General features: G+C 35.8%; 2 protein-coding genes across 2 annotated transcripts in view; one reads left to right on the forward strand and one right to left on the reverse strand.

Moving 5' to 3' along the window:
- Positions 1–255: 255 nt before the first annotated feature.
- On the forward strand, positions 256–11,055 carry LOC132544900 (4-hydroxy-2-oxoglutarate aldolase, mitochondrial-like). The gene is made up of 7 exons (XM_060208554.1): positions 256–593; positions 2,063–2,191; positions 4,319–4,446; positions 4,916–5,050; positions 6,551–6,647; positions 8,542–8,675; positions 8,986–11,055. The coding sequence occupies exons 1-7, from the start codon at positions 347–349 to the stop codon at positions 9,136–9,138; spliced, it is 1,023 nt and encodes a 340-aa protein (XP_060064537.1). The 5' UTR covers positions 256–346; the 3' UTR covers positions 9,139–11,055.
- Positions 11,056–14,519: 3,464 nt separating this feature from the next.
- The window catches only part of LOC132544921 (cytosolic purine 5'-nucleotidase-like), a 126,755-nt gene continuing 118,700 nt past the window's right edge, over positions 14,520–22,574 (reverse strand). The window contains exons 13-16 of the mRNA XM_060208581.1: positions 22,279–22,339; positions 21,287–21,344; positions 16,198–16,316; positions 14,520–15,631 (exon numbers count right to left, since the gene is read on the reverse strand). Of these exons, the coding sequence (XP_060064564.1) occupies positions 15,401–15,631; positions 16,198–16,316; positions 21,287–21,344; positions 22,279–22,339 (469 nt within the window). The 3' untranslated portion in view covers positions 14,520–15,400. The remainder of the gene's footprint in view (positions 15,632–16,197; positions 16,317–21,286; positions 21,345–22,278; positions 22,340–22,574) is intronic.

Genomic DNA, 22,574 nt, shown 5'->3' on the forward strand with positions numbered 1-22,574 from the left:
CTTGGGCAAACGGGATTAATTTTCCCTGCAAAACTTGTCTAATTAAAACCTTTACGTCTTAATGGTTTATATTCAAAAGTCGCCAGTAAAATATCTTTTAGAAAATCAATTGGAGACTCAAATTCTATTTCAAATTTCGCACGGTTTTGACTTGAGTAAAGAACTCTTTAAATTAGAGGTACAAAGTGTGTATGTAAATGTACACACGTGGTTTTGTTTTGATAAGTCGGCTCGTCTGGATGATTGTGACCTGAAGCAAGGCTATCGAGTTACCAGGTTTCAGATTATATGGCTGCGGCTACGTGAAAGTCGGTTAACGTTTTAAGAAAACACAAAGTTGGAGACGATGTCGTTTATTGTCAGGAAGGGCCTGCCGATTTTAACTTGCCGAATTCCGAAATGCGGCAATGTCACGTCATTGTGTTGTAATAGGGGCCGTGTTTTCGGGCGCTCTCTATCTGCCTCCACAGGCCGGGTTCTTGATGTCAGTGGTATATACCCTCCTATAGCCACACCTTTCAACGAGGATGAAAAAATAGCTTATGACCGTCTGAAAGAAAACTTGCAACGTTGGAACAAAATACCGTTCAGAGGTAGGCACGCATGCAAAGTGTGCGTAAATTGTATATGTAAACTGATTAAATAGCCTACCGGTGGGATGAACAAAACGATGTAGCGTTTTGAAAAGTATGTACAGGTAAACTAGTCTTAATTGAAAGAGTAGAGTAATATTTGTAAATATATCATTAGTGAAGTGCAAATAATAATTTTATGAGTAGGTGCAAAGGGAAAAACGTTCGTGATCTTTAAGAGTACAGTCCAATAGCTCAAACATTACTTTGAAAAGTTATCAACCACAAATATTCATCTAGACATACTTTTAATATGTGACCGTGCTCTAAATAAAGTGTTGGACAAGTGCAAGTAGACAGTCAGTACAGGTAGATTGTAGAACAGGCAGTCAATACAAGATTGTAGGACAGGTACAGGTAGGACCAGGGACAGGTAACATTCTATACAGGTAGATTGTAGGACAGGTACAGGTAGGACGAGGGACAGGTAAGTCAATACATGTAGATTGTAGGACAGGTACAGGTAGGACCAGGGACAGGTAACATTCTATACAGGTAGATTGTAGGATAGTTATATATAGGATGTGGGACAGGTAACGGTTAATACAGATAGATTGTAGGGCAGGTACAGATAAGATTTGGACAGCTAACAGTCAATACAGGTAGATTGTAGGACAGGTACAGATAGGATGTGGGACAGGTAAAAGTTTAAACAGGTAGATTGTAGGATAGGTACAGATAGGGTAAGGGACTGGAAATGGTCTGAACAAGTAGATTGTAAGAAACGGGTAGAATGTAGGACAGGTACTGGTAGGATGAGGGAGAGTATGTTACTCTGACCTCCATGTTGTGGTGATCAGGGTACGTGGTACAGGGCTCAAATGGAGAGTATGTTATACTGACCTACATGTTGTTGTGATCAGGGTACGTGGTACAGTGCTCAAACGGAGAGTATGTTACTCTGACCTCCATGTTGTTGTGATCAGGGTACGTGTTACAGGGCTCTAACAGAGGGTATGTTACTCTGACCTCCATGTTGTCGTGATCAGGGTACATGGTACAGGGCTCAAATGGAGAGTATGCTATACTGACCTCCATGTTGTCGTGATCAGGGTACGTGGTACAGGGCTCAAACGGAGAGTATGCTATGCTGACCTCCATGTTGTCGTGATCAGGGTACATGGTACAGGGCTCAAATGGAGAGTATGTCAGTCTGACCTCCATGTTGTTGTGATCAGGGTACGTGGTACAGGGCTCAAACGGAGAGTATGTTACTCTGACCTCCATGTTGTTGTGATCAGGGTACGTGTTACAGGGCTCTAACGGAGAGTATGTTACTCTGACCTCCATGTTGTCGTGATCAGGGTACATGGTACAGGGCTCAAATGGAGAGTATGCTATACTGACCTCCATGTTGTCGTGATCAGGGTACATGGTACAGGGCTCAAACGGAGAGTATGTTATACTGACCTACATGTTGTTGTGATCAGGGTACGTGGTACAGGGCTCAAATGGAGAATATGCTTACCTAACCAAAGAGGAGAGGATAGAAATGGTTGATCAAGTGAGAAAAATGGCAGACCCAGAGAAGCTGATCATCGCCGGCTCAGGCTGTGAATGTAAGTATATTGAGGTTTCTTTGATGAGGCTTTTTTAAATGTTCAGTAAACCTTTTAGCTGAAATAATGGGAGTGTGATGATGCTTTTGTTAATGGTTATGGCATCCAACATAATGTTTGTGGAAAGAAATTCAAACAATTCATACAAACTTTGTTCTTGAGACATTGAATTAGAATGAAACCCGCAGCATGTTTCATGACTTACTCTTGTCTATAAAAATGTACCAGTCATGTGTTGACAATTGGCCTGGGGTCTTAAGAGGCATGTTCTTTCAGGAACGTTTTGCAGAAGAATGTTTTGTAGGCGAAGTTTTTGAGTGTAAGTGTGTGTACATTTGTAGCAGCTAATGTGTTAAAAACGAGATCATACCAAAGCTGACTCATTGAAACATTATTATATAAACCTTGTTAGGATAACAAAATTAAGAAAACTGAATTGACACACAACTTTTTACACTTTGTTAATTAAAACCGTATCGACAGTCATCTGCATATTATACATGTTTTGTGTAAAAGCCGCTATTTTCGGAGTTAAACAATGACACAACCAATTGAAACTTAATTACTTTAACATTTCCCAATAAATTAAATGTTTCATTACCATTTTCTTTAAATTTGTAGATATCAGTGATTGTGTTTGAAATTGGCGATTTTTATGAAAGTCATTACATTCCACTTAATTTGATATGTACGTCTCTGATTTGAAGTTATTGATAAATAGGTCTTAAATATATATCAACCATGATTGCTATCGCACAGAGTTTGTTTCTATCGTCCATGATGCACACATTTTGTGTGAGTGAGACTATTGCACAAGCTTTCTATTATTCGCACACTGTGCAGAGATCCTTTGCAAATCGTTCAAACATGGTTTGCACATTGTGTATCATTTTTCTGTCCCACCACTCTAATGTTCCTAGCTTTCTGATTGGTTCAAATGTTTTTTGATTGTAGCAAGTTTCATGTTACTATTTTTGAAAATGGCTGAGTAATGTAGGGTTTTCCTCTATCGTCAGTGGCACGCTGTGCACATTGTGTGTGACACTCGAGGGCAGTGTCTTTAAACTATATGTACTTATATAATTATAATACACTGATTTAAGAAGTTTCAGAAGAAATAGCATCCTCTTGTCATTGGTAGTTGTTAAATGTTGATATGATAGGGAATGAAATCAGTTACAAGAAAGAATTCATGCAACACATATCCGTCTGTGATCTTACGTTCCTCATTACATGATATTATGTATAAGTTGATCGGATTGAATGATCTTGGATATATCTATAAGATATCCATTTAGAAAATGACCCCAATAAATCAATTGGGTTTTTAACGTCCAATGATAATATATTCCACTTTCAGGGCAGGAAAAATCTTGATTAGAGCCTTCTTATCAGCCAATATAAAAACAGAAAAACAGCATTAGAAATTGATTCTGCTACAAGTCTTCACACAGTTTCGATTGATTTTATGATTAAAGATTAACATTTTCTTACATCATGTGTCTGTTTTAACGTGCATGCAGTGTCCCTTGACTCTGGATTCATCAAACAATTTCTTCTGAATAACTAAAGGCCTCAGGTGGTGATATCAGGCTTGTAGCATTCTGACATGAAGGTTACCCAGTTTTTGCAAGTGAATGACCTTTGACCCACGTCAACAGCTCTATAACAAAATTGGATTATGGGTTACTAAGTTCATTCAAATGATTGCCCTTGACCCACTTTCTAGGTCAAGGGTGTCAGATGTGTTGAGAACTGAAAACATCTTCTTTCAACAAGAAAAAGGTCCTGGTACATGGTATTTGTGTAATAGCATTCTTGAGGAATAGGATTTCAAGTGTATAGAAATTAACCTTATGAACAGACAAAGTCTTCAGTGTAAACTCTAGAACAGTTCACTGATTCAGGTCTATTGGGCCTCTTGTTTGTCTATACTGCTAATAGAAATGTTTTAATCATGAGATAATAGTTTCTACTACTAATTCTACTGGTATATATATATGAAGGCCTTTATTGTCTGATGACCATCGAGGCTCATCGGCCACTTGTCAGAGCTATTATTTTGTTCATTACTTTCATCAATATTTTAATAATGAAGTAGCATTGCACATTCATATACTCTTTCAGCAACTAAAGATACTATCGAGATGACCAATAAAATGGCAGATGCTGGAGCCCAGGTGGCGCTAGTTGTCACCCCGTGTTACTACAAGGGAGCTATGAATAACTCAGCACTGATACAGCATTATAGCAAGGTAAATCTCTGATGTTACAGCCTTTATACCTGGTAATATGTTGCCTATGAAAATTTGTTAAGGTTCCCTAGCACAATGATGTGTTCCCCATGATACTGATAACATTTTCCCAATAATACTGATAACATGTTCCCCATCACAATGATAACATGTTCCAAATTATACTGATAACATGTTCCCCAGCATTATGATAATGTGTTCCCCATGATACTGATAACATGTTCCCCATGAAACTGATAACATGTTCCCCGTCACAATTATAACATGTTTCCAATTATACTGATACCATTTTCCCCATTGATACTGATAACATGTTTCTCATTAAAATGATAACATGTTCCCCATCACAATGATAACATGTTCCACACGATACTGATAACATGTTCCCCATGATACTGATAACATGTTCCCCGTCACAATGATAACATGTTCCTTTTTTGTTGTAGTGACCTAACTTTATCTGTTGTAGGTAGCTGACAATAGTTCTATACCTATCCTACTGTACAGTGTTCCAGCCAATACCAACATAACCATTCCACCTGCTGTTGTTATGGAGCTGGCCCAACACCCCAATATCATAGGCTTGAAGGACAGCGGTGGTGATGTAAATCTTTATGTATACTTCCTTTGCAATATTTAGCACACCTGGTCAGAAGGACCAGTGAGCTTATGCCATACCACAGCCGTCTGTCATCTGGCTGTCATCTGTCCCTCTGTTTGTCCATCAACTTTTTCTACACATCGCTTCTAGTCATGAACGTCAGAGCAGATTTTGACCAGTGGTACACAGCCCCCTGTGACCAGAGGGATGGGGCCCAATACGGGAAATGCAGAAAATTACTTAAAATTCTCCTTCTCTCGTAGGAATGACTGGATTTTGCTGAAATTTAGTCTGCAGAATTCTTGAATGAAGGGAAATCAGCTTTGTATAAACAGTGGGTCTCAGTCCCCTAGGGTCAAGGAGGTGGGACCACATAGGGGAAACAGAGCATATTTTTTAAAATCCTCCTTCTCCTGTAGGAATTAGACTTTGCCCAAATTTGGTCTGAAGCATTAATGGATGAAGGGCAATTACTTTTGTATAAATAATTGATTTGGCCCCCTGGGGCAGGAGGGATGGTGCTCAATAGAAATAAAATTGATTTTTTCAGATTTTTTTCTGTAGGAATGTCTGGATTCTGTCCCAGTTTTGTTTGAGGCATGCTTGGGTGAAGGGGATCAATTTTGTATAAATGTCAGGTCATGGCCCTTTTCAGCAAGAGGTCAGGGTCCAATAGGCCAAATAGATAAAATTCTTTAAATCATTCTTCTATTGGAATAATTCAGTTTTATCTGAAGCATCTTTGGATGAAAAGAATTTAGTTTTGAAGAAACTTGGCATCTTGGCCCCCTTGGATTCTTTTAATGAAGCAATTTCAGCAAACTAAACCAGGTGAACAATACAGGCCCTATGGGCATCTTGGTTTGTTTACTCCAGTATCTCCTGGGTCCAAGTAGTCATGGTGTTGCTATTGATGACAGACTACCACACTAGTGACTAGCATGGTCCAAGTAGTCATGGTGTTGCTATTGACGACAGACTACCACACTAGTGACCAGCATGGTCCAAGTAGTCATGGTGTTGCTATTGACGACAGACTACCACACTAGTGACCAGCAGGGTCCAAGTAGTCATGGTGTTGCTGATCGCTAAATGTGTTGGTCAGTGAATATGTATATAGTTTATATCATAGTTGTGTGACAATATCACACAGTTGTTTAGTGTACAATATTTACAAAGTTATCCTATGTGTTGGGCTAGTGTTGACATCATCAGTCTCAATCATTGACTGGTTTGTGTATATGTTGATACAGTCAGTATATAGCTGTCACTGTCCTGAGTGGTAGATCTGTGTAAGTCTGTGACAGAGTTACATATTTTAGTTTGTGTATTTCACAGTAGTGTTAATAGAATGTTATAAATATCTGTGAGTTGTGACTGTCATAGTGTCATTAATTAGTACCATTAAATTCCCAGAAGGAACCAAAGAGTGACTTGGTATGGATCACACAGATTCTTCCCCTTGATACCTATTTGATATCTATAACATTAATGTTTTTACAGATCACATCCATTGGATTGATAGCCTACAAAACCAAGGATGCAGATTTCCAGATTCTGGCCGGATCTGCTGGATTTTTATTGTCTGGCTACGTTGTTGGTAAATGTTGACTGGGTTTTCATGATGATCTAAAACAAATCTGACTAGTTTTGTATTTCAGATGTACTGGGTAAATGATAAGAAGCTCTACCAATGTCGTTATGAGATGGCCATCTGCATACAATTAAAAAAATATATAAATAAGATTGCTATTGATCTGCATGAATATGGATAATGATAGGAAGACAGGGTATCATCATGATATACCAGGGGTCTCACACCCCATTTTGGGACTGGGGCCCGGGGCCCTTAGAATTGGGAAAAATAATGGTGTTTTCCTTAGAATTGGGAAAACTTCAGGTTTAAATTTAAAAAAAAAGATACTATTTTGCATTGGGAATGAGGCCGAATATTGGCCCCAAATCTGACAGATCGAGAGCCCTGTATATGTATTGGCCTAAAATTCTGACCCATGTGATATTCAAGATGGCAGCAATATCAATGCATTATTGGTTGTTTTGATTCCAAAATATTAATAGCTGAGGAATGAAATAATTTTAAAACAAACTAAACAAATCAATAATTTATAACACTAGTTTACCAAACTGATTTTACTTTATTGTAAAGATTCAATATCTTGAAAATCATTTGCAGGATGTGACTGCTTTGTTTATAGCTCATCATCATCAGATGGTAGGCTATTAAAATCTCCCTACATCTGTGGTCCATGGTCAGCCGGCCGTCCATAAACAATTTTTGTTATTGCTATTTTTTTTTAAAAGTACAAGTTTTTTATAGGTTTCCCTTAGTCCTTAGATTTGCCTGTTTGATTTTGGAACTGATCAGAAAAACAAAATGACTGACAGGTGGCCCTCTTCGATTTTTATGATGAAATTTGTTATATCTTGAGAAATACTGAATGGATTTGTTGAAATTTAATATGTAGGTTCCCCTTGGTCCCTACTTGTGCCTGTTTCAGTTTGGGACTGATCAGAAACTTTGATGGTTTTTAAAAAGCTGGCCATCTTGGATTTTATGAAAGAAAGTTTATCTTTATTTCTGGAAAAGTACCAGATGGATCTTTTTTAAAATTCCATTTGTAGGTTTCCCTTGGTCCTTAGTTATGCCTGTTTGACTTTGGGATTGATCAAGAAAACAAAATGGCCAACATATGGCCATCTTGAATTTCACCTATGAAAATTTGTCATCGCTAGTTTGCAATAAGTACTTGATGGATTTTTCTCAAATTTCATCTGAAGGTTCCTCTTTGTCCCTGCTTGTGCCCCTTTGTTTTTGGGACTGATCAGAAAGACAAAATGGTCGAAAGGCAGTCATCTTGGATTTTAACAATGAAAGCTTGTTATTGATATTTCTGGAGGACAGGATGGATCTTTCTCAAATTTCATATGTAGATTTCTGTTGGTCCCTACTGTAGTTGACTGGATTTATCATCCAAGTGTAGTCGCCTTATACTGCTGCAGGTGTCTTTCTCACTGAACAAACATGTTTGAAGCTTGTCAGATGCTTTCCAAAATTTCAGAGCATAGGGGTTAAGTGTCTTGCATAAGGACATATCCATAACAACACAAAACAATTTGTGATTTTAGTTTTCTTAGACATATTGCCCAACTAAGAATTAAAGGCACACACCTTAGATCTTCACCTTAAGTTGTGAAGTTTGAGGCTGTACAGACTGAGCAATCACTTGTTATATAGGACAGTTCCTTTGATAGCTGGTATATGCAGTCAAACCTCGCAATCTTGAGGTCGGCAGGACCACAGAAAAACTTTGAGTTTACTGAGTTTTCAATTTAAGAGAGTTTAAACGTTTTTGTGTAAAGTTAGGCAGGGGCCGAAGAAATTTTTTGACTTAAATGGGGTGTTCAAGTTATACACGTTTTGAGAAAACAAGGTTTGACTGTATTTTCAATGGCAGTTTGAAAATTGTTTCCAGGTTGTGTTGGTGGAGTGTGTGCCCTTGGAAACGTACTTGGGCAGGAGTTATGTGACCTTGAGGAGTTGTACAAAGCCAACAAGATGGAAGAAGCCAGACAACTACAACATAGACTGATAGCACCAAACACAGCTGTGAGTGCTGAAAATCATGAGGTTTCATTTGGGATATAGAAGAAAGAGTATAAAAGCATTTTTAGTTCTTTTTCTAAGATTTTTACATTGCTGAAAATCTTCTTGTCAAATAGTGCTTTAAATTCTGAGGAGATAGATTTGGTCTTTTGTTTGGAGTTTCATTCGTATTTGATTATTGGCTTAAATAAAAGTTAGGAAACTCATTAATCCTTAAATCTAAGATTAATGTTAGAACTGGTGAGAAAAGAAATTGAAGACAATGAATTCAATTGTTAAGGAAAAGCGTAATTGAAAATTTTCCGTTTCACAGGTAACCAAACAGTTTGGAATTCCAGGCTTAAAGGCAGCCATGGAGATGATGGGTTACTACGGGGGACCGACTCGATCTCCACTACAGCCGTTGTCAGCGGATGACAGGGAAACAGTGCGCCAGATTTTATTCTCCACTGGATTTCTGTCGTGAGACTATGAGTTCAGATCATATCAACCAGACACTCCAAAACAATGACAAAATAATGATGTCCTCCGTACAAACTCTTGCCAAAGATTACAACTGTGAAGTATTTTGAGTGTTCTTTTCCAAGTCCACGTTCATTAGATGATCTAATGTTCAAGAATCCTTTTGTCAGGTGTCCATCCATCAGTCGTCCGTTCTTAAACGATTTTTGTTATTGCAATTTATTCGAGAGTACTGGATCTTTCAGAAATTTCACATGTAGTCCCTAGTTATGTGTGGTCAATTTTTGGACTAAAGGGAAAGTAAACTGCTGACAGCCATACTGGATTTTGAGAGTTAAAGTTTGTTATTGCTATTCCCAGAAAATCAGTGGATGGATCTTTCCCCTTCCTGGTTGTGCAAGTTTGATTTCTGTCTCTGGACAGATCTAAAAAAAAAACCCAAAATATTGCTGAGAGGCAGCCATATTGGATTTTAAATATTGAAGTGTGTATCTCCAACATCTCGTTCAGTTACACACTTTATGCATTTTTTAAATTGTAAGCATTTATCATTCAGATCTACTATAATTTTTCACTGTACTTGTTTGGTGTATGATATTTTCTGTGTACATGTCTTAATTGGGGAACAGGTTTCTACTATCTTGGATGAACAGAGTGATTTGCAGATTAATTAAATGTGTTTACTTGTATTTTACTCAGATGGTAGTTGGATAAGAGGTGTAGTCCTCAACTTTATCTGATATCTACAGATATTTATAGTTCTGAGGTCATCTCCAGAAATATCTAATTTAGTATGTGTTTATCTATGTTAGAGTGGAATGTTTTTAACTTTGGTTACCTTACAATATATTCTCAAAGTCATCTTCAGGAACAACTTCACAAAGTTGAACTTTAAACAATTTTACAATGTATCAACTGGTTTAGAGTCTGTAGAATTACAATGTATCAATTGGTTCAGAGTCTGTAGTGTTACAATGTATCAACTGGTTCTGGGACTGTAGGGTTACAATGTATCAACTGGTTCAGAGACTGTAGGGTTACAATGTATCAATTGGTTCGGAGACTGTAGGGTTACAATGTAATAACTGGTTCAGAGACTGTAGGGTTACAATGTATCAACTGGTTCAGAGTCTGTAGTGTTACAATGTATCAACTGGTTCAGAGACTGTAGAGTTACAATGTATCAGTTAATTCAGAGACTGTAGGGTGATGATGTAACAATTGGGTTTATGATATACCAAATTGTTTTGTAACTGTTAAGGTTTTCTTTCCCAACTTTGGTTTTCCATACAACTATGTATCTAGCCTTGAAGTAATGATCTGTCATATCATATATATTTTTGTACGGCTAAGAAAGTTACTTTATCATAGACAAACTTGATTTTTTAGGTAACCAAAAACCTATGCCAACTATCCTTAGCAGTTTATTGATATAAAGATTAAGAATACTCATGAAATTGGCATGGATCTAAACCTCGGACAGCATCAATTATTGTACAGTCAAATGTATCAAGGTAGAATTCATATTTACCTACAATTAAAACTACTGGTACAAAAGATGTCATATAAGGTAAAACATTTTGATGTGGTTTGTATCACATAAGATCATCACTTCAGTCTTTTTATATGGAGCTGGATATAATCAGTGTTTCATTATTATGTTTGTAATTCAATATTTATTAGCTCTCTTGCTTGGATGATGAAACGATATACTTATTATTTTTATAAACATGTATATATCAAGATCAATATTAAAATGAATTTGATTTCGTTCTCGTGAATGGTTTAGTTTCTGTCACTAGAAGTTAATGGTGGAGATGTTGAAATCTTTCCATCTATCAGTATACAACTATATTTGAGCGAGTGATGTTCTAGTTTGAGTGGCTAAGAAGTATTGTGCAGTCAGTCTGCAACAAAGTTGGGTGGGGTTGGGTTGGGAGTGGGTGGGGGGAATACTAGAATCACCCTGTCTTGATGTTAATTGTCCACAAATCTTGTCAGAACTCCTCCTCTTCATATCAATATAAAGGACTGTAGATTTGCATGCAGTTTCTGTATTTGGGATGCCGTGGTAATTTGTAACTATGAACAGGTTTTACTGTAAATGACCGTTGCTCCTTGGTCATTCAGCAGATTTTATGATGTTCACTTTTACATACAATGTACCTAACAGTAATGTATCATTTTACCTTGTTTGTTAATCAGAATGCAGAAAGCACATATCCAATAGTTTTTTTCAAATATGTTTGACCTTTTTCCAGGTCGAATGTGTCTGATACATTAAGATGCATTCAGACACTTAACCAGTATTATGGAGAGATTAATTTGGGCTGTGGCGTATAAACAGCATGTTAGAGTAAGTGTTTAATTAAATTTTCTTTTTTACTCATCGCCAAGAGTATGTAATTGTAAAATTTCACATGAGGTGACCTGATTTCAGTCCACCTTTGGCCATGGGATGTTTCTGCAAAATTTCGGTTTAGGGGTTCTGAAGAAAGTGAAAATGTTAAATAGTTGACACAGGGCGCCACACAAAATTTAGTCACATTAGGTCATCTAGAGATTTGTGTCAGGTGACCTAATTATTGTTTCCAATGCTATGTATTTATTTACAGGTTCTGGACGACATTAAGTGTGGTCAGTCAGAGGTCACATTTACTGATCTGATATTTTGTAGACTTACCATAAGATCAATAAACCTCTCCAAGTTGGTTCACTTTATTTTGTTGAGTAAATTGATAAACAAAGCCTTAATTTAAAAGTGCTATATTTTCACATCTATTGATATGTCAAAGTTATATGTACAGTTGGTGTTTAACCATATAGCAGTATGTTAGTGAAATCCAGCAGGTTTTCCGCAATAGGAAATATACAGTACATATTGAGGTATTATTTTTTAAATGCAATTAAAAGACAGGTAAATAAAACACAGAGGGTTACTGATGGTATATCTTAATAAAAGTTAAAATGTATACAAACAAGAAGGCAGTTCAAAAACAAAAGTGGCACAAATACTAAATTACTCTGTCAAAAATGATAAAACTAGTAAAATTTGATATTGTTTCTTTGTAGCACCAGAAAGCATACCCACATACACCTCTCCTCTACAGTCAGAAGTTCAATTTGGTGATACAGCTATCTATCTACAGAATCTAACTTTTCATCCTTTAGTTGGCAGTTGTTGTTAGAGAAAACTATTGCTCTGTTTAGTTTTAAAATACTTTGCATAAGCATCATTCTTGGAGTGCTTGTTGAAGTTGTTCTTTATTAGTTTGCATGGAATTATTTAATAGAAGCAGCACAGTATATTTTACATCAAAATGTGTGATCTTCACATTTGACAACTGGCCATAAAGGTACATCAAATATTGTTTCCAAGTTGATGGTTTCAATCAGATTTTAAGGAAAAAATCAGACTCCTGAGTGTACTGATACTATTTCAAATTAAAAAAAAATTGCACAATTGACCAAGGTGACCTTAGAAAAAGGTCAAGGCCATTGATTTGAACAGAATGATAATCTTTCATCTCAGATTTCTACAAGCAATATCATCCTCCTGTGCCTCTTGGTGATTGAGAAGAAGCCATTTAAAAATTGGAACACAATTGACTTCTTTGACCTTAAAAATGAGTCAAGGTCAAAGACATTCACAAAATTGACAGCCATATTGCATATTATTTATGAAAACTCAAGGCGTTGTAGAATTTGAGAAATAGTTATTTCTAAAGTTGTTATCCAAAAAAATTATGTTGATAATTAATCCCTACAAGAAACCAGAGGTTGTCATTTGACACAAAATATTTTTGTTCTGTTAATGAACAGAACATATACAAAGATGAATTAAAAAAGCTGGACCTTAAGGTAAAAATAAATATGTCTAGTCAAGGTGGCCATTTTTTGTTTTTTTTCAATTACATCAAAGCTAATACTGTTGTAGGAAAACATTGTATTACGACTGTCATTGAAATTGCATCCATTTTACAAAGATGAAAGTAAAAATTCAAAATGTTGTACAGTTGTGCACTATGAATGGTAAACCATATAGAAAAAGAGAATCATTGGGCAGAACAATATACACTCATTCTACACTAAAGAAATATTTAAAATTTGTTGTATAGAAAAGAATACAAAAAATGAAAATGGTAATTCTAATTCAAAATGTCTAGAGGGATAACGGTGCTATATGAATTAATGATGGGTAGAAAACTGACAAATATCTGTATAAGATAAAAATGAACAAAAAAACAAAGGGTAAGAACTTTTGAAATATTGTTAAATAACAATGAGAGCGCAATCTCATGTTGTGGTTTTAATGCCTACCAAGTTTCAATAAAATCATTTCAAAACTTGAGGTAGAAGATATCTGGTCTTGATAAAAACATTGGAAATATAAAAAATTCAAAGGGCCATAACTCTTTCCAAAACTGTAAAATCGCACTGCAAGCAAGGAAAACACTACTAAATGTCATGGAATGGTTGTGTCTGCCAAGTCTGAAAGAAATCAGTTGAAAACTAAGAGCAGAGATCTCCATACAAGATTGACATTGTAAAAGAAGGGAAGTAACTCTTCCAAATACAGTGGAATCAAACTACCATTCATGAAAACACAACTTCCTGTCATAGTGATTAAGTTTGTTAGTCTGAAAGAAATTGATTGATAGATCCACAAATTACTGAAAGACCTTTGAAAAACTTAATGAAAAATTTGTTACCTTTGACCCACAGCGAGGATTTTTATTTGATCTATTTAGTAATAACATACGCTGAGAGTGAGTTAGCTGTGAAGATTATCTACAAAAAATATAAATGCATGAATACTCGATAACTGAAGATTTTACCATTTTTCTATTAGGCCTGCCATGTTCAATTTCTTATCCACTTATAAAATGTTGTTGTGACTGCTTCCAACAATAACACATAACAAAACAATAAACCTATCTTTCACATATCAAAATATACTTTGCAAAAATGTTGAAAAATATGATACACAAACAAACATGTCTTTTCTTCATATTCTTAAAAGCCAAGCTTAAGCTCAGATACTTTAAGAGGAATAAATCCAGTTAATCCTACAAAATTGCCGTTTAGCCATCGGTGATGTGAGTCTATTTGATAATCTGAACAATTGTGGAGAATTGGGGTAACTAAAGGTATGATAGGACAAGTTGGAATAGTGACCTTGAAGAAAGAGCAGACACCATACTGTCCAGATATCTACCTTAGTCAAATTCTTTTGTTACATTTACATGTATTTTGTGATACATGAAATCTAAAATGTGCAAATTCCAAATTCAAATGTTTGAAGCAACAACACATAAAATCTAAAAGTGAAAATTTCACACAATCTGTACAATTCAACAATACATTAAATATTATACCCAGTAAGATAAAAGATATGTGGGATTAAAAAAACAAGTCACATAGTCAACATGAGTCTCCAAAAACAGATTAAAATGTTGATATATATAAGGTGTATCTACAAACATACTCTAACAATATAGAATCAATGAAGTTAAAAAACATATTTACAAATTGTTCAACACTAGAAAAAAAGATAAAGGAATATAAAAAAGTAAACATCACACACTAACTTGATCTAAAAAATGTTTGTCTACAGGAACAAATAAGATAATTTACAAATTACAGGACATATGCTATCTTTGGTATCAAAGGACCAGTTGTAGGTAGTTATCACAGGTAATTCTAATAATCATTTTTCAATATAGGTTATTCAGGACAAAGCTTCTTAACAAATAAAAAAACAAGAGAATCAGTAGACCTGATTGATGGTCTCAGAATAAATGCTAAAAGTTTCATGTTGATACCTCTTTAGTTTTAGTGTGATACTCTGGACAACATTGAAGTATGAAAAGATAACAAAGGGCAATAACCCCTCAATTATGCAAAAGAGAGTTCTAGTACATGGCACTTCTGCACGGACGGACAAAGCAACGACTATGTGCTCTCCCTTGGGGGGAGCATGATTACCAGACAACAATGCATTTACCACCAACATCATTTAACAGACTTTTTTTATCAATCACTTAAATATGGAATGATATGGTTAAATGGAAGAACATCATAATTCATGGTTCATCAAACATCATTCTTACTGCATTTACTAAATTTTGATCAGAGCCAATCTTGAACCATGCAGTTACCAAAAACAGCATCAAATATAGTCCCAGCAGTGTTTATTTTATGAGGAATGAAAATTTTCTTTTCTTAAGATTTCTGAAATATCAGGTGAAAACTCTTGTCCAGATCTACTTGTTTTCCTCCGCACTGTCGCTACTGTCCTCGTCCTCCTGGATTTGTGTGCACTGTCGTGGAGTTGATGCGTAAAGATGTGGCACAATGCTATCAGCACGTTCCAAACGACCCCGACGAGCAACTAGGTCTGAGTCTGCAACTTGACGAGATCTTGGTGCCATGCGGTCAACATCTGTGTCATCATTGGAATAAGCTTCGTGGCCCACTGTTGACTCATGTGGCATCTTAAGGCAAATAGATGGACAAATTTAGCCACTTTACCATTATGGATATTCTTAAATAAGCCAAGAGAGCTAACATGTCAGCTCTGGCTCCAAAATGGGCAAGTGGCTTGTAGGAAAATGGAAACAAATTTATTGTCAATTTTGGAGAATTTATATTGATATAGGTGAATGGTTACCAGATATGGAGGGCATAGTACAAGAAACATATAATATTTGTGGACAATGTACATTCCCCTAAAAGTCTGTGTTTCAAGAAATTCTTGTGATCATAATCTTACACAATAAAGTAAACCTATAGTTGTGTTCATGGAAAAAATTAATTTTATACATGGCCAAAATAAATTCCATGGAAAAGACACAGACAATAATGTCCATGGACTTCATGGACGTGTGTAAATTCCATGGACAATAAATGCCTGGAAATTTCATGGACGTTGTCCATGGACATTCATGGATAATTCGGACAAATTATCCATGGCCATCATCCATGAAATGTCCATGGACACATGTTTTTTCCATGGAAATCATGGAAAACGTACAGTCATGTTAAAGTATCAGAGGCTTACCAACATTGGAGGGGCTCGAAAAGCATACGAAAATGGGTAGTGTAACAGGTTAAGGAAAGTAGCTGCATATAGGTCAGCATATCTCATCACCTGGCTGGCGAAGAAAGTCTGTCGCGAACCTGAAACAGAATATAGCAAATCAAAGCATAGAATGACAATTAATATATAAACCATATCATTAGTTTAAAACATTTTGTAGTTTGTAAGTAATTATTTTTCATTCTATTAAATCCTTTCTCTTTAAGAGATAAATCATTCTACCACACTAGGTGGGTATCGAGATATTAAAGTTGCAATTGTTATAGAACAAAACAATTTATATGAATTGAACACAACTTTCATGGAAATCGGATAACATCTAAATTTTGGCAAAATCTTGACCAAATAGGCATTGGTTGACCAGTAAGAGGACCAACTGAAAAACTGAAAAGCCCTTGCACAATGCCTCTCATACATGGACAATCAAGTAAATCGTTAATATTCATCCCATAGTTTTGAGAAACGTGTCAGAAACTCAGTCGCAGACAAAAAGGTGAAGAAATTATTAAATAATAAGTATTTATATATTAATACTAATTTTCATTTGTTTAAATGAAGTGACTAAAATACAACATCAGAGTGTCCATGGTTACCAGAATGTCCATGCTTATCGGAGTGTCCATGGTAACCTGAATCTCAATACTCTGATTAGCATTGACAGAAACACAGAGTGTCTAATGTTATCAGTGTATCCATTGTTACCAGAGTGTCAAATGTTACCAGTGTATCCATTGTTACCAGAGTGCCTAATGTTACCAGTGTATCCATTGTTACCAGTGTGTCTAATGTTATCAGTGTATCCATTGTTACCAGTGTCTAATGTTAACAGTGAATCCATTGTTACCAGAGTGTCTAATGTTATCAGTGTATCCATTGTTACCAGTGTATAATGTTACCAGTGAATCCATTGTTACCAGTGTCTAATGTTACCAGTGTATCCATTGTTACCAGTGTATAATGTTACCAGTGTCTAATGTTACCAGTGTATCCATTGTTACCAGTGTCTAATGTTATCAGTGCATCCATTGTTACCAGTGCATCCATTGTTACCTGTGTCTAATGTTATCAGTGCATCCATTGTTACCAGTGTCTAATGTTATCAGTGTATCTATTGTTACCAGTGTCCATTGTTACCAGTGTCAAATGTTACCAGTGTATCCATTGTTACCAGAGTGTCTAATGTTATCAGTGTATCAATTGTTACCAGTGTCAAATGTTACCAGTGTATCCATTGTTACCAGAGTCTAATGTTACCAGTGTATCAATTGTTACCAGTGTCAAATGTTACCAGTGTATCCATTGTTACCAGTGTCTAATGTTACCAGTGAATCCATTGTTACCAGTGTCTAATGTTATCAGTGTATCCATTGTTACCAGTGTCCAGTACCATTGTTACCAGTGTATCCATTGTTACCAGTGTATCCATTGTTACCAGTGTATCCATTGTTACCAGTGAATCCATTGTTACCAGTGTCTAATGTTATCAGTGTATCCGTTGTTACCAGTGTCCAATGTTACCAGTGTCTAATGTTACCAGTGTATCCATTGTTACCAGAGTCTAATGTTACCAGTGTATCCATCCATTGTTACCATTGTTACCAGTGTCTAATGTTACCAGTGTATCCATTGTTACCAGTGTCATTCAAGCATACATGTTTACTCATAATGTTATCCCAGTGTGTCATTGGTCACCAGAAGGGCCACCATTGTTACCAGTGTCAAATGTTATCAGTGTATCCATTGTTACCAGTGTCTAATGTTATCAGTGTATCCATTGTTACCAGAGTGTCTAATGTTATCAGTGCATCCATTGTTACCAGTGTCTAATGTTATCAGTGCATCCATTGTTACCAGTGTCTAATGTTATCAGTGCATCCATTGTTACCAGTGTATCCATTGTTACCAGTGTCCATTGTTACCAGTGTCTAATGTTATCAGTGTATCCATTGTTACCAGAGTGTCTAATGTTACCAGTGTCTAATGTTACCAGTGTATCCATTGTTACCAGAGTCTAATGTTACCAGTGTATCAATTGTTACCAGTGTCAAATGTTACCAGTGTCAAATGTTACCATCCATTGTTATGTTATCAGTGTATCAGTGTTATCCATTGTTACCATAATGTTACCAGTCTAATGTTACCAGTGAATCCATTGTTACCAGTGTCTAATGTTAACAGTGAATCCATTGTTACCAGAGTGTCTAATGTTATCAGTGTATCCATTGTTACCAGTGTCTAATGTTATCAGTGTATCCATTGTTACCAGTGTCTAATGTTATCAGTGTATCCATTGTTACCAGTGTCTAATGTTATCAGTGTATCCATTGTTACCAGTGTCTAATGTTACCAGTGTATCAATTGTTACCAGTGTCTAATGTTACCAGTGAATCCATTGTTACCAGTGTATAATGTTACCAGTGAATCCATTGTTACCAGTGTCTAATGTTACCAGTGTATCCATTGTTACCAGTGTATCTATTGTTACCAGTGTCCAATGTTACCAGTGTATCCATTGTTACCAGAGTGCCTAATGTTACCAGTGTATCCATTGTTACCAGAGTGTCTAATGTTATCAGTGTATCCATTGTTACCAGTGTATAATGTTACCAGTGTATCCATTGTTACCAGAGTGTCTAATGTTATCAGTGTATCAATTGTTACCAGTGTCAAATGTTACCAGTGTATCCATTGATACCAGTGTCTAATGTTACCAGTGTATCTATTGTTACCAGTGTCCAATGATACCAGTGTATCCATTGTTACCAGTGTATAATGTTACCAGTGAATCCATTGTTACCAGTGTTTAATGTTACCAGTGAATCCATTGTTACCAGAGTGTCTAATGTTAACAGTGAATCCATTGTTACCAGAGTGTCTAATGTTAACAGTGAATCCATTGTTACCAGAGTGTCTAATGTTATCAGTGAATCCATTGTTACCAGAGTGTCTAATGTTATCAGTGTATCCATTGTTACCAGTGTATAATGTTACCAGTGAATCCATTGTTACCAGTGTCTAATGTTAACAGTGAATCCATTGTTCCATTGTCTAAGTGTTAATGTTCAGTGAATCCATTGTTACCAGAGTGTCTAATGTTACCAGTGAATCCATTGTTACCAGAGTGTCTTATGTTATCAGTGTATCCATTGTTACCAGTGTCTAATGTTACCAGTGAATCCATTGTTACCAGAGTGTTTAATGTTACCAGTGAATCCATTGTTACCAGAGTGTCTAATGTTACCAGTGAATCCATTGTTACCAGAGTGTCTAATGTTATCAGTGTATCCATTGTTACCAGTGTCAAATGTTACCAGTGTATCCATTGATACCAGTGTCTAATGTTACCAGTGTATCTGTGGTCATTCAAGCATACATGTTTACTCATAAATCCAAGGCTAAAAAGTGTCCATGGTCACCAGAATGGAATCCATGGTAATCATAGTGTCTACGGTTACCAAGGATACCAAGTATAAATAGTTACAGTATATCCATTGTTACTAGAGTGTCATTGGTCACCAGAAGGGCCATGGTTATCAATACCTATTGTTATCAGTGTATCCGTTGTTACCAGTGTCTAATGTTATCAGTGTATCCATTGTTACCAGAGTGTCTAATGTTATCAGTGTATCAATTGTTACCAGTGTCAAATGTTACCAGTGTATCCATTGTTACCAGTTTCAAATGTTACCAGTGTATCCATTGTTACCAGTGTCTAATGTTACCAGTGTATCCATTGTTACCAGTGTCAAATGTTACCAGTGTATCCATTGATAGCCTAATGTTACCAGTGTATCCATTGTTACCAGAGTGCCTAATGTTATCAGTGCATCCATTGTTACCAGAGTGCCTAATGTTATCAGTGCATCCATTGTTACCAGAGTGCCTAATGTTATCAGTGCATCCATTGTTACCAGTGTATCCATTGTTACCAGAGTGCCTAATGTTATCAGTGCATCCATTGTTACCAGAGTGTCTAATGTTATCAGTGCATCCATTGTTACCAGTGTTACCAGTGTATCCATTGTTACCAGTTTCAAATGTTACCAGTGTATCCATTGTTACCAGAGTGTCTAATGTTATCATTGTATCAATTGTTACCAGTGTCAAATGTTACCAGTGTATCCATTGTTACCAGTTTCAAATGTTACCAGTGTATCCATTGTTACCTGTGTCTAATGTTATCAGTGTATCCATTGTTACCAGTGTATAATGTTACCAGTGAATCCATTGTTACCAGTGTCTAATGTTACCAGTGTATCCATTGTTACCAGAGTGTCTAATGTTATCAGTGTATCAATTGTTACCAGTGTCAAATGTTACCAGTGTATCCATTGTTACCAGTGTCAAATGTTACCAGTGTATCCATTGTTACCAGAGTGTCTAATGTTATCAGTGTATCAATTGTTACCAGTGTCAAATGTTACCAGTGTATCCATTGTTACCAGTGTCAAATGTTACCAGTGTATCCATTGTTACCAGTGTTTAATGTTACCAGTGAATCCATTGTTACCAGAGTGTCAAATGTTACCAGTGTATCCATTGATACCAGTGTCAAATGTTACCAGTGTATCCATTGATACCAGTGTCTAATGTTACCAGTGTATCTGTGGTCATTCAAGCATACATGTTTACTCATAAATCCAAGGCTAAAAAGTGTCCATGGTCACCAGAATGGAATCCATGGTAATCATAGTGTCTACGGTTACCAAGGATACCAAGTATAAATAGTTACAGTATATCCATTGTTACTAGAGTGTCATTGGTCACCAGAAGGGCCATGGTTATCAATACCTATTGTTATCAGTGTCCATGGTTACAATAATGTTATGGTTACTGGAGCGCCAATTATTTCCCAGTGTGTCCATGGTTACCAGAATATCCATGGTTACCAGAGTGTCCATGGTTACCAGAATGTCCATGGTTACTAGAGTGTCTATGGTTACCCAGTGTGTCCATGGTTACTAGAGTGTCTATGGTTACCAGAGTGTCCATGGTTACCAGAGTGTCCATGGTTACCAGAGTAACCATTTTTTTTAGACTTTGAACTCACCACTCCGAAACAGACTTCCCAGCATGCCATATGTCATGTCCATCTCATGGGATACATTCTATAAGACAAACAAATGAAATCTGTTGTAAATATACTGTATAAGCTACATAAATGAGTAAATGTAAATGAGATGCAAATGACCCTGTGACTTATTATAGATAGATGCCTGGGACATATAGGTATATGTTTTCATATATATGTATAAGTAAATGTCTACAGCACATATATATATATATATATATATATATATATATATTTGTGACATATACTGTATACATGTAGACCTATATAACAATAAGTCCTAATATTAAGTTTCAGATCCCCTTGAAGAGAAGAAAACATCTGAGGATCAATGAAGTTTCAAATCACACAAAATGTTCATTACGGTTAAAACTGGTAGGCAGAACTACGGTTTGAAATTGATATTGGTATAAAATATTTTCATCAAAAACATATGAATTGTACCGCATATTTTTTCACCTTTCCCCTTTTTCTGAAGAGACTGTTACAAACAGGTAGTTCTTGTGAATTGTAGTATTTTGATATCTATATTAATATATTTCATATCACCTGTTTGTTTTATGATTTGAAAAAAAAAAAATGTTTGGTCACTTTGTGATGGAAATAGTTTTCAAAAATATTGTTAGTCCACATATTTCTTGACTTAGAATTATCAGAGCGTATATTGGAAAGAACACAGAAAGAATGCAATTTTAAATGTATGTAAATGTCACATATACCTGTCTTATAAATATATGTTGTTTCCTTACAGGTATAAGGATATCCGTAAATCTGTAACATATAGTCCCTCTATACTGATATTTTACATATATGCATTTACCTTATACATATATGTCACACTTATGTTACAGACATATAGGTCACATATATTTACCATTTATGTCACTTAGATTTGTGTGCATGTCGAATTTGTAAGGGAAATAACTCCTTGTTATGTAAGAAGGATTAATTCAATCTTTTAGATTACCTACCCTGATGGTGTGTTGAATATCCTTCAAGTTAGGTTTAACATCACAGCTACTGTCCAGGTTCCTGAAATCATACACATATGTAACTTTCATTTTTATTCATAGTTTTTTAAAATTGTATTCCAGTCCTTTTGAACTCCCTAAAATATTTCAGAAACTGGAAAATTTCTGTTATACAAGAATGCAATCACTCCCTGCATATAATTTTTTGACCAATTTTTTCAAATAACAATGTGAAATTAATCTTGCAACCATGAAATAACCATGAACAAAATACAAATTATAAATTTTAGAACCAC

This window comes from Ylistrum balloti, unplaced genomic scaffold (assembly GCF_031769215.1).
Source record: "Ylistrum balloti isolate Yb309-2 unplaced genomic scaffold, AGI_CSIRO_Ybal_v1 Utg369814, whole genome shotgun sequence".
Lineage (NCBI taxonomy): Eukaryota > Metazoa > Mollusca > Bivalvia > Pectinida > Pectinidae > Ylistrum > Ylistrum balloti.

Excerpts from the sequence above, each read along its gene's own strand:
- LOC132544900 (XM_060208554.1), top strand. The coding sequence starts at position 347 with ATGTCGTTTATTGTCAGGAAGGGCCTGCCGATTTTAACTTGCCGAATT. Across the intron at positions 594-2,062 it reads GAACAAAATACCGTTCAGAG|GGTACGTGGTACAGGGCTCA; the intron begins GTAGGCACGCAT and ends TGTTGTGATCAG. Across the intron at positions 4,447-4,915 it reads TGATACAGCATTATAGCAAG|GTAGCTGACAATAGTTCTAT; the intron begins GTAAATCTCTGA and ends TATCTGTTGTAG.